The sequence below is a fragment of the Pygoscelis adeliae genome, unplaced genomic scaffold (assembly GCF_000699105.1).
Source record: "Pygoscelis adeliae isolate BGI_AS28 unplaced genomic scaffold, ASM69910v1 Scaffold220, whole genome shotgun sequence".
NCBI classification, from domain to species: domain Eukaryota; kingdom Metazoa; phylum Chordata; class Aves; order Sphenisciformes; family Spheniscidae; genus Pygoscelis; species Pygoscelis adeliae.
Genome location: NW_008824049.1, coordinates 2,497,933 through 2,510,612, shown reverse-complemented (window position 1 = coordinate 2,510,612; position 12,680 = coordinate 2,497,933). Strand labels below are relative to the sequence as shown.

General features: G+C 39.2%; 1 protein-coding gene across 1 annotated transcript in view; it reads right to left on the bottom strand.

Annotated features, from left to right (window-relative positions):
• Positions 1-12,680, bottom strand: part of FNDC3B (fibronectin type III domain containing 3B) — a 179,371-nt gene that overhangs the window by 36,789 nt on the left and 129,902 nt on the right. The window contains exons 21-22 of the mRNA XM_009333580.1: positions 8,715-8,995; positions 298-510 (exon numbers count right to left, since the gene is read on the bottom strand). Coding sequence (XP_009331855.1) covers positions 298-510; positions 8,715-8,995 — 494 coding nt within the window. The remainder of the gene's footprint in view (positions 1-297; positions 511-8,714; positions 8,996-12,680) is intronic.

Below are 12,680 nucleotides of genomic sequence, written 5' to 3'. Positions count from 1 at the left end.
GTCCTTCGCCTCGGTGGCTTCGCTGAAAATGCCTTTTATTGGCAGAGGTGCCAGGGTTTTGCTAAAATTTCAATGGTACAGCACCGATTTCAGTTGTTCCATAACAACTTTAATGGCTTCGTTACATAATTTGCTTAGTTAGACTACAGGCACAGAATCCCTATTAAAACAATACTTTGTATATATTTGTAGGTATGAAGTAATCAGGAAAAATTTTTCTTACTGTGATTCACAATGGCATTATGATGAACGAGAATTCATTTTCATTAACACAAGGAAAAGATTCATATCTCTTACCTTTTATTTCTGTCTTCTATCTGCAAGATATAGACCATGTCATCGGTAGCGTGAAGCTTGGAACTGCTGTCTCCCCATTTTAGCTTCAGGCTCTGAGGACCTGCTGCAGCACACTCTAACCGAGGAGGTAAGGGTGGTAACGGCCTGGTTTTTGCTTTAATAAACTGGCTAAATGGTCCAGCTCCAATTTCATTGACAGCCTGGATCCTGATCCTAAAACAAACAACAAAAAGGTAAATGTTAAATAAAGTGCTTTCACGAGGTTCTTGGTATAAAAAAGTCAAGAAACAAAACAGCTGTCTGGACCTGACTGCTCCGTCACTAACACAGTGCCCGCTCCCAGCTACCAGTGCTGTGCTTTGCTTTGGCAAAATGAAAGACTCTGTAAACATAACAAGTATGATCATCCTGTTTATATTGTAAGAGCTGCAGCGAAGATATCAAGAAATGCAGTAAGGCAGAGGGGGGAAGATTTGGGTAAGCAATCTCAGAACATGATGGCAGTCCCTTTAAGCACATGAACAAGGGACAGCAGCACAGACACAAGTGCAACCTGGAAAACATGAAGTATGTAATTATGAATAAATAAAATGCAGAAGTGTATTGTGGTTGTCTAACAAAGGTCATGGACCAATTTAGGTGAAATCATTAAGTGAAAGCATTTGTGTCACTGCCATGAAACCCATCTCCATGTTGATAAATATCTCTGAAGACCAAAGAACAGTATTATTTCAGTGTGTGCAGCGTCTCACAAAGCACACTATTCAAGTACATGAAACTCTGCTGGGGAGAGCTAACTGAGAAGGTTAAATCCACAAACCTTCTACATGTCCTACACAAACTGTGGAAATATTAACCATCAGTGAACTATCTAGTAGATCAAATAAAAGTTGGACGCAAGTCACTCTCACAAGATGCACAAAAGCTCTTGAGCCATTTGAATTGCATTGAGGACATTTAGAAGAAGAGAAAAGCAGACCACCTACCTAGTCATAGAAGTTTTAATTTGAAAATATTTTTAAGACTCAGACAGTTTTCTAAATTCTATTTCTTTCTTAAGACAATGACTCCTGGCTTCTGCTTTGTCACTCTCTCTTATCTGTCTGCACCTTAGTTTAATAATTTGCACAATAAGAATCTGCTTACAGGAATGAGTGAAGAGTAGTAGTCTTTTACTATGGCAACATCAACAATAGCATCATAACAAAAATGTGAAATACGCATTTCAAAAGAGCTTTGAGGACTGTGTAAATAGAAATATTGGTACAGATCAGCCAGAAAGGTTTCAAAAGTTTGTTAAATCAAAGTGAAAATAAGAGAAAACAGGATGGGTAAACTAATTAGTTTTTTTAGATAGTTCAGCCTAGTTTAGATAGCTGGACAGATGCCATTTACTTTGGAAATCCTGTGCGCAGCAGCCTAGTATTTTCTCATGGGAAAAGACTCTCTACAAGAAGTGTTGCTTCTCAAAACTATCAGCCACCAAGAAGCCAAAAGTCCCTGGGGAAGGTGGTAGGGGGGAGAAGGGAGAAGAGCAGAACATGGTATACCCCTACGACTGCCTGCTTCAGAGAAAGCAGAAGATAAATAGAACTGTCTTTAGTTGGCATAGCTACTTATTTTGATTGAAGTACATTAAGTGATGTAAGTTCATATAAACAACATATGAAAAATTACTTCGCTTTGAACAATAAGTTTTCAACTCTACCATTAGAAAAAGATTAGGTAGAGTTAAAGGGACAGGGGAAAACACTCCAAAGAACAATATTAAAAGAACAAAACACCCATATTTTCTGCAATTTCAAGAACAAAAAGGGTTAAATGTCTAATAAACATATTGCAAAATAACAGAGCCTTATCTACTGATTAGGCAGCTAAAGTAATTGTACACTGTAAGAATGCACTGTGTTTACACAGTCACGTGTAAATGTGTGGTTAAACCTTTGCTTATTGACCTAGCCATTAACAAGGTTAAAGTGTTGCTTGGCATGGAGCTGCATTTTCCTTTTAACCTTCCTTTTGGTTTCGGGAAATGCATCCTGACCACCTTACAACGCTATACAACGGCGATTTCATCTTCTTCCTCCCAGAGGGTGGATGGTATGAAGAAAGATCTAATGGGAGCCTCTTCTTCAACTGCTGCATAGAAGCATTTGACATAAAAAGAACAAAAGGCTTTTCAAGTATCTTAAGAAGTGTAATTAATATAGGCATTGATCTTATTTCATATTATGTTATGGGTTTGCTTCAGACTGAAGAGTCATTACATTAATATTTAATGGTCTTTCCAGTTTAAAAAAAAAAGTGAAAACTGTCTGAATTTTCACTGGATTCTGGCAAGTAATCCATTAGCATATGCACATAAAGAGTAACAGCTACATTACAAAATGCTACTACTTTTTTGTAGATTGATTACAGCAACACACTCTAGAGTACAGAGCCTTTTTTTTTTTGTTGTTTTATTTTGTATTATCCAAAGTCCCAGTAACAACAAAGTCTCTCCTGTCCTCAAGCATCGTAACTTTAACTCATTTCCAAATGGCAGCTACCGCACTTGAAAACAAGCAGCGATCAAAACTAATCTCGCTCAAATATCACATCACATTTCTTAAGCAGAAGCTGATAGATGTGCTTTTTAGATACGTGCATGAACACACATCTGCACTTACTTGTCTTCCCTTTGCCAGGTATTTGCACAAGGTAAAAATGTGTCTCTTCCTCTTCCCTCATGTGTTGTTGCTTTCATCTGCTGCATGGTGTTCTTGCTCCCACCTTCTGACACACAAAAATAGGCGCACTCCCTCCCCCCCCCTTCTGACTTTGGCGCATGGTAAGACTGACGGAAACTCTTAAGCCTTAAAATAGAGACAGGCATCTTTCCAGATGAATGATGATACCGGGAAAGCAAGAATTGATTTATTTGACTCTAACATGGCTGGATATGGCTACCCTTTTTCTGCTGAGTACACCACCATAAAACTCTCTGTAAATTGCCACTATCATCCTCAGGTCCTGAGCTTTGTCAGACATGCACAAACAACTAGTTGTGATTTTCTGTGCACATCGCAGTGTAACCCAGACCCAGCGCTGACCTCCCTCTGAACCACAGCAGCGTCTCCTCAGTGGATATTAGGCCTTGGAAATGTCCGCAGGGAAGGGGAGAAGGAAGAAGGAAAAAAAGAAAGGAGAGAAAGAAGGACCATCTGAAAGAGGAGGGAGAGCACATGGTGGTGGGAGAATACTTTGTACTGCAGCATCTTTGCTCCAGCTCAGGTGCTTTCTCATGTCCCTGCCCCAGCCTGCGACACTCTGAGCTCCTTCAGCTGGGTGGCGCAGCCACAGTGGGTAAGATAACTTCCACAATTAAGTGGAAACCAATTGCTGTTTACAGAACTGATACTGGGAAAAAAACCAATTCTTTATTTTCGTGTAAAAGTAGTATATAGACACGTAGAAATATTTGCAATAAAACCACTTTCTGAACTCCTTTCAACTTTTTCACTAATGGTTTCTAAGTTAAAATACCCCTAACACCACCTTGGAAAGGTGGTTTTAAAATCTGACAATCACAATTTGAAAGTAGGTTTTTTGAAAATGTAAAGACTGTATTTAGGGATAGTACCTAATTTTGCAAACCCTGGACCAGTAGTATTTGTATTCATTCTCACATTTTCCCACTGCATCTTTTAAACATTTAGGAAAAAATAAATCAGACTAGGCAAATTTAGAAACCATTAAAAGATCTTTAACAGACCATTCTATCTATAAGATTCTCGACCCAGGAAAATAAACACACTAAACAGGATGCTATTTTCAGATTGGTCACAAAATCCTTTGTATAGTATTCTGACAAACTGAAAAATCACTTTTGAATTAATCTTAGAGTCTGACATGAGAAGAGTTTGATTCGTTAGTTCCCATAAGTAGAATGCCACCAGTTGCAATACACACGCCTGTGGAAACCTGTGGGAGTTAAAATGCCATGGACTTCAAAAGGATGGAGAAGCAGCACGCTTCACCATCAGTAGCCCGAACGTAATGGATAGTAATCATACACAGCCCCCAGGACAAGCCAGCCCCACAGATCCCCACTCAGACTGCACTCTTCTGGGGCTGGAACAAGACTTAGTTTTACACTCTGAAGCATAAATTTTGTTTTATAACCCACTTAAGCATTGCAAACTTGAACATCCATGTGCGTTCTTCTCTCTTCATCTTGGAAGATCTTTTCCTCAATACAGTTTGGAAATTTAAAATGTCTAGAATTTTTATTCCTAAACCAAATTAACATTAAGTGTTGCTATTAAAATTTAATAAGGCTACTATGTATTTTTGTAAACTATGTAACTTCAGAAGAAAATAAGCGTTCTTAAAAATCGAAAGTTGTTTTGCAGTGAAGTATCTCAACAGCACAGCACAATTAACTATGGAAAGCATTGAGCGAAGCTTGGGCACAGAGTGTAACAGAAAATTGGTATTTTTGTTACTGTTGAATACTTATTTATTGCAGAATATTTATTAACTCACTTTTAGTTACATCAGTTCACAGAAAACCAGTCCAAATATTATTACCCTATAATCAGAGCTTCGTGCCTACGTCAATAAAACGGAAAGACTGCAGAACTCGCAGACATATTTCTGCAGCTGCTCACCAGCAACAATGTTTACATAGTGCTTTTGCGAGGCATCTGCTTTTTGCAACAGGAGTGCTAGTCTGTGTCTGACATTGGAGAAGTCCTCCTGAAATCAGTCCTACGCTGGCCGTTAGCAGCACCGCAGAAGCATGCCCCAGTTCCTCCTGCCAGGAATGTATTTTGGGATGCAAATCCTTCTTGTGGCATGCTGGCTGGATTTGCTACTAAGACACAAAAACCATCAAACTTGTCAGCTTTGAGCCCACCTCCGCAAAGAGCCTGGAGTTTGCTTGGTGTATACCCGAGTTGCTCATGTATGGCCATACCCATACAGAAGCTGGACGCAGCAGAGCAATGCCAGACCTAAGCTAACAAGTCCAACAGGGTGGACACGTGTAGACACACTGTTAGCATCACACTGCTATGCAAAACAACATTCCTTTCCAATTTTGGACTTGGTGGATTCATAATAACCAAGATTTGCTTTCAATTTCGGGTTCCCACAAACAAAAACACTGACAGTGAAATTCCAATGCAACTAAAACATATAAGTGCTTTGCCGATTTACTTCAAATTCTGCTGAAACTTTGGCAAGAGAGTTTCAGGGTCTCAAACCCAGTCGTATTTCGCTTGTTTAGTCTAGGAAAAACAATGCCTGGAAGAAAACATGTGCACTGCTTTTAAATACAACAGGGAATAAACACTTCAGAGAGAGAAGAGCTAGTTGAGTTAAAGTTGACATGAAAAGAAAAACCATTGGTGAGCAAATTTAGAGAATGAGATCAGTGATGTTCTGAAACACGCTTCTGATTGAAACAGGGAGGGCAAAAAAACCACCACCTTTTAGCATACAGCTTGATAAACATGGTTCTTACGGATACATTTATCAGGGCACAGATGTCCCCTGATGAAAGACAGGTGTCAAGATAGGCTTGAAAAAGAAGTATCAATGAAAGAGTTAACAATCGATAGGAAAAACACTTTCACACGTCTATTTTTATTAGCAGAAAAATACTTAAACTATAGAGGAGGTGCTTTTGCAACTCAACTGCAGTCACTTGTCTTCCCTGACGAGCATGAGATGCAAGATTCAGGGGTTTCTTTCTCTTGTTTTATTAAAGAAAAGAGCTTTCATATATTATTACTTCTGATTAGTCATCCACTGCTTTGTGTTCTTCAGAATTTTTTTTTTATAGGAACTTAGACTTACAACAATATTTAGAACAGTTGCAGTTAATGTTTGTGCTTTAGCCTTTTCATTTGGATCAGAGACAAGCAGACTCCCTGACTGAAAATATGTGATTTAATATGGTGCTTTTTACAAAATAATGAAATAACGCAAAAAAAAAAATATCCAGTATGATCTCAGTGTAACAACACTTTTCATGGCAGCAGGACGAAGAGCTTCACAGACAAGACTGCAGCATGATTATTAAGAAGAGTAATGTCCTGCCCATCCTTTCATTTCATATCTCCATTTCCAGGCTTTGAAGACAAAGACATTTCCCTAAAGGAAGCTGTAGACAACCAAGAACCACCTAAAAAAGAGACTCAAGAAGGAAGACTTCAGCGAAGAATTTTGACATCCAAGGAAGAAGAAGGAAGGGGGGGACGTTTGGAGTGATGGCGTTTGTCTTCCCAAGTAACTGTTACGCGTGATGGAGCGCTGCTTTCCTGGAGATGGCTGAACACCTGCCTGCCCATGGGAAGGAGTGAATGAATTCCTTGGTTTGCTTTGCTTGCACGCGCGGCTTTTGCTTTACTTATTAAACTGGCTTTATCTCACCCCATGAGCTTTCTCACTTTTACTCTTCTGATTTTCTCTCCCATCCCAGCAGGAGAGAATGAGCGAGCAGCTGTGTGGTGCTGAGTTGCCGGCTGGGGTTAAACCACGTCAGTTAGTTTTCAAGACCAATTTTCCCAGTCTGGAATGCTGTGACAGCACTTTGCTGGCACAAAAGAGAGGACAACACAAGGAGGGAAGAAGAGGCTTCCTTTGATAGCATGCTAGCTTAAATTGACCACAAAACTAGGATCTTAAATAAACACAGTAGAAGACAAGAAAAAGCTTATATACTTCATTACTGCCTTTGCCAAAAAGGATCACACAGTTACAAGCCACTGAAGAACTGGAGCCATGTAGTCACATTTCCTGGATTTATATGAGTGATCTGGAACGGAGGGGTTCTGAATCACCACATTCCTATTTCTCCTTCTTTTTTCAGATTGCCAGAGGGTCTATATATATATTTAATAAATCTACATCTATTATTTTTTATTACATGGTTTTAAAACCTAGATATTCTAGGCAAAGACCAGGAACCACTGTGCTAGGCACTGCAATCAACATATGTTCATAGCTTTAAATAACTTCTAGTATACATATTTGTATACTTGCTACAAGAAGTTCTTTTTTGGGTACATGATAAAATTTGAGAAATGAACTTTTCATTTAAACTCTACAAGACCTGTAGGTCTGTGACCTTGAATACAAAGAAGAAAAGAAAAATATTACAGAAGGTCTGTGCCATGTCTAATTTTACAGCTGTGCAATCAGATCTCAGTTTTTATTAGAACAATACTTAAGATAGAATTTCTCTTGTCACATCTTCTGCTGTTCATAGCCTGCGTGGAACTGTATTTTTTTTTTAATTAGCAATTAGGGAAAAAGCATATAAACCTGAACATTAAAATAATAACAAAATTTTGGCAATGTCACTTAGAAATTTAGACTCTGAAGCAATACGAAGAAATTGTTTTCAAATTCAGATTATCTTTTAATTAATCTCCATATGCCAGAAACAAAAAATAGCTGTAGCTATACAAATAAGAGTTAATTGCGTGCAAATTGCTATCCCCTCACAGGGATCAATACAGTTAATACTATAAACCCCTGGAGGAGTACTGCTAAGCATCTGAAAAAACATGAGATGTCGCATTGTAATTTTAGTTATTTCCCATTTTTTAAATTTATTTACCTACCAGCGTAACCTTACCTTAGCAGAGCAACTTAAAAAGAATCACTGAATCATAGAATAGTTTGGGCTGGAAGGGAGCTCTAAAGGTCATCTAGTCCTAACCCCCTGCCGTGGGCAGGGACATCTTCATCTAGATCAGGTTGCTCAGAGCCCCGTCCAACCTGACCTTGAATGTTTCCAGGGTTGGGGCATCCACCACCTCTCTGGGCAACCTGTGCCAGTGCTTCACCACCCTCAGCGTAAAAAATTTTTTCCTTACATCTAGTCTAAATCTACCCCCCTTTAGTTTAAAGCCATTCCCCCTTGTCCTGGCGCAACAGGCCCTGTTAAGTGTTTGCCACCATCTTTTTTATAAGCCCCCTTTAAGTACTGATAGGCTGCAAGAAGGTCTCCCCAAAGCCTTCTCTCCTCTAGGCTGAACAACCCCAACTCTCTCAGTCTTTCTTCACAGGAGAGGTGTTCCATCCTCCTGATCATTTTCATGGCCCTCCTCTGGACCCGCCCCAACAGGTCCGTGACTTTCTTATGCTGAGAAGAAGGAGAGGTCAGAAATAATGCAAGGAGAGGAGAAAGAAGAAGGGGGGGAGAAAGCAGTATTTGAACATGAACTACCGCAATTCATTCCATAAAGGAATTATTGCAGATTTCTATGCTCCCTAGGTTGGCTCTTTGCGTTGTTGGGGTTTTTTTTTGTTTGTTTGGGTTTTTTACTAACTCTACATGCTATAAACATTTCCTATGTAAAATTAAGCTGTGTGATCTCAATCCTGAGTGCTCTGTACCACATCAAAAAAACTGTACTCACCGGTATGAGGTTTCTGGAAGCAAATCATTGATAACGTAACTTGTAACATTTCCTACTGGAATGCTGATGTCACCCAGGTCAATGTTGTATGACATAATCTCAGCTCCGTTATTGCATGGTTCTTCCCAGTTCAGTACAAGGCACACAGAGGGTGAGAGCTGATAGGCATCCATGTGCTCATCCTCCAGCACGGAGAGAGTAGAGACTGCATCAGGCACAGATGCTGGCATTTTGCAGGTTACCAGCTCACTGTAGGGTCCAGCTCCTGCCTGGTTAATAGCCTGTGTGTTAAAAAAAAATATATATTTTTACAGGATAAATGTTCTCTTTCACATGTCTATCGAGTTCATAATAATGAACTGTGTGGCCTGGAAGAGTTGCATGGATTCTTCAGAGGACATGCACCGCTGGCTTATTCTCTAAAGGATGACTCATACCCTCTACCTATACTAGAGCAATTAATATCTTCCTTTGTTACTCAGGAGTATCTCTCAGATAAATTGGAGAATATTTCTCTTTTCCCTAACAGCTATTTAATCAAACTTAACAGTAACCTTTTTATCAGCAGCAAACTTTGTTTAGTAAGGGAAAATGTCACAGTCATGCTGTTAGTGACAGGTGACATCACATTGTTCAGCAAATTGGCTACCTGAAATTGTTGAGCCACCCTGTATAAAATCCTCATACTGCAGAGTGCAACATCAGATGCTTTATGCAAGCAGAGTACCCCTAGACATAAGGGGCATTTGGCTTGCTGAGAGCTACACTGGTTCCTAACTCAGACGATGGATAGCTAATTTCATGCTAAAAAAATTCTGATATAAGAATATAGGAACTCAGCATGGTGTTAAGCCTATGATTCAGATTTCCCCAGAAGTCACAAATCACTAGCAAACCACCACCAAAGCACACAGTTCAATATTTTCGACAAGAGAGGAGAGCAACCAATTATCAAGCTTCTCATCTTGGCTCATAGATCCAGGATCCCAGTGGAAACCAAGTTTCAAAATCTGGCCCACTTCTGCTCGCTGATTACAGAGGCTGTTGTCTTTGCAAGCTCAACATTGCACAATTGTACAGACCTGTTTTTTTATGGGTTGATCAGTCAGTGGCAAATGCTGCATATGTTGTGCTGGAATGGCCTAGGAAATGATTAACATTACCTCCTCAGGATTATTATAAACTCCTGTGCACACAATCACAGAACCATGCAGGCTGGAAGGGACCTTGGAACACACCTAGTCCAACCTGCTGCTCCAAGCAGGGTCAAAGCTGAATACAGACCAGGTTGCTCAGGCTTTTGTCCAGGCGGATCTTGAAAAATTCCAAGGATTGAGATTGCATAGCCCCTCTAGACCACTGTTACAATCCTTAATTGCCTGCATAGTGATAACTTTTTTCTTTATACCTCATCTGAATATCTCTATTTCAACCTCCGCCTGGAGTAAAACTGGACACGGTATGCCAGGTCCTCATGAATGGCATGTACCAGGCAACACCACCTTCCCTTGACCTGCTAGCTGGGTTCCTTCTGATACAGCCCAGCATGCTGCTATCCCAACAAGGTACGTGGAGAGCTTATGATAGCATATTATGGTACAGGCTGAGCTACAGGAGGTTCAGAAGATCCAGACATTCAAAAGCAGCTTTTGACATTGCCCAGTATCGCCCATCATCCACATTTCCTTTGCATTTGGAAAAGTGAGCCCAGAGTCTCCCACCAGATTACAATTAATTAGAAAACCTGGGTTTACAATGTTGCCAGTAGGACTATGACAGCAAGGAAAGGACACATCAAACAATTGTTTGATTTCTTATCTATGCGTAACTGTAGTGAATAAGTTATTTCTGCTATGCTTAATACAAACACAAAGCCATGTTCTGTTTTCCAGGAGGCGTTTTGTTCAACTGAAGAAAGAGATAATAAAGTTAGATTTGTCAGCCTTTAAAAAGCCCTTCAAAACAAATCCTGCTCCAGGGACACCTTCTATTTAGTGAAGCACTCCTAGAGCTGTTAAAAGTGAGCCTTGTTTTGTGGTCTGCCAATGATATTATTTGTCTTGCCTCTAAACCAGCGTTTGGCAATCTGTATCTTGCTCCAAGCAATTTATTTTTAGTGGTGCTTTTAACTGCTTTATTGGACAATCTCATCATAACTGATGGGAATTTCATTTGTCTTTGCTTCCTAGATACCTCCCCCCTGCAAAATGACGCAATATTTCCCTTTGCAGAAGCCACAATTGTTTTCAGGAATATTCATTACAGGAAAAAAGTTGAGCAACAGTAAAGACAAATTGTCTGCCCTGCAGTTACATATGCCTGATTCCTCAATTCTCTCTTTTTATTGAGTTACTGTAGATTGAGATAGCAATACTGTGTTTACTAGAAGGCAAAGTAAATGTGGTTTGGGGAATCTTTATTTTTAAAAAGTAAAAGATTTTTCAGTTAAAGCTGCTAACAAATAAGAAAAACAGCTATTATCATCTCCTTTTTCTTAAAAAAAAAAAAAAAGACTGAAATTTCTGAAACTATTTAACTTTCCTTCTTTGTTTGCTATACCTACTGTATTCTTTTTCTTGTAATTGTCTAAATGTTCCAGTGTATCTTATAACAAATTCTTCTCCATATAATACACAGATCAGATCTAGAGGATAAAGCCCTCTGGAAAGTAATGCATGGGTCATTAATGGACTTCAATAAAATGTCTTAGTGCTGTTATGCATTTCACTTAACTTCTGCCTATGGATTAAATTATATTGGCTGTGTTAAAAACTGGGTACATTTGTGCAACATTTATGTGGCAGGTAATTTAAAATGAACGCCCACTCAAAATCAAAGATGCTATACAGCTGGCTGTTTCCATTTTTAACATTAAAATCTCCTTGAGCTCCCTGCCACTCACTGCAGAATTGGTCTCAGGGTCTCCTCCCTGCCCAGTGGATGCTGAATGCTTTCCCTCCCGTGCAAAAAAGAGGCACTTTCTGGCTCACACTTCCAAGCCACTCACACACGCTCTTTCAATTCTCCTTCCCCAACAGTGCCAGTGCAAGGTATACGGCCAGCTATGACCAAGTCAGAAAATAAGTTGAGTGTAGAGGTGTGGGGCACTAGCTCCTTTGGCTGTTGGCCAGCTGCTCGAAAGCTACTTCGTAAAAAAAAAAAAAAAAAAATCAGAGTCCTGTTTAAAAAAAATTTAAGAAGGAAACACTCAACAGAAGCATGTTGTCCTCGATCGAAGAAATGACCCTGGGTGGTCCACACGTTGCCAGCTGTGTGGGTATGTGAACTTTTGGTTGGATTACTGGTGGTATTCTGTCTTCACACACAAATAAATCTTGTCGAGGAGCATCTTGGGCAAAAATATTTTTACTTCACTCCCACTTACTTTACTTTCCATTTATTTTTCAGTAGACATAAAGGAGAAAAAGTGCTGTATTTTTATTTTCATATATATATATAAAAGAAATATATTTTAACTGTTACTTTTTACTGAAAATAATAGGAGAGAAAGAGATCAAAGAAAAAGAAATCATATAGAGACTTTATATGAGATCCAATCTTACAAATCTAAGAGACAAAATGGTAAAGATGAGGACTCACTTTCTGGCAGCTACCACCTCATATATACATAGGAATCTACTCAGCAGGTTTGCTTTATTTGATAAATGAAACATGTTGGAGTTTATTATTTAAGCTAGGGGAATTTTCAACATCCACTTGGGAGGTAGATGTTATTTACATCTCATTACCAAGAAAAAAATTAATTTTTCTGGAAATTGTCTAAAACATTATCATTTTGTTTTAATATCTGAGGGCAAGGTGGCTGTTAAAAGCATTATTCACCGAAAGTAAACCACACGATACATGAGAGCAATTTTTGAGAGCTGAAAGTTATACCAACTCCCTTGTTTATCACTTTGAATTGTGTAGAATCTAAACTGTTCAGTTATAAAGCAGCAGTCTGCA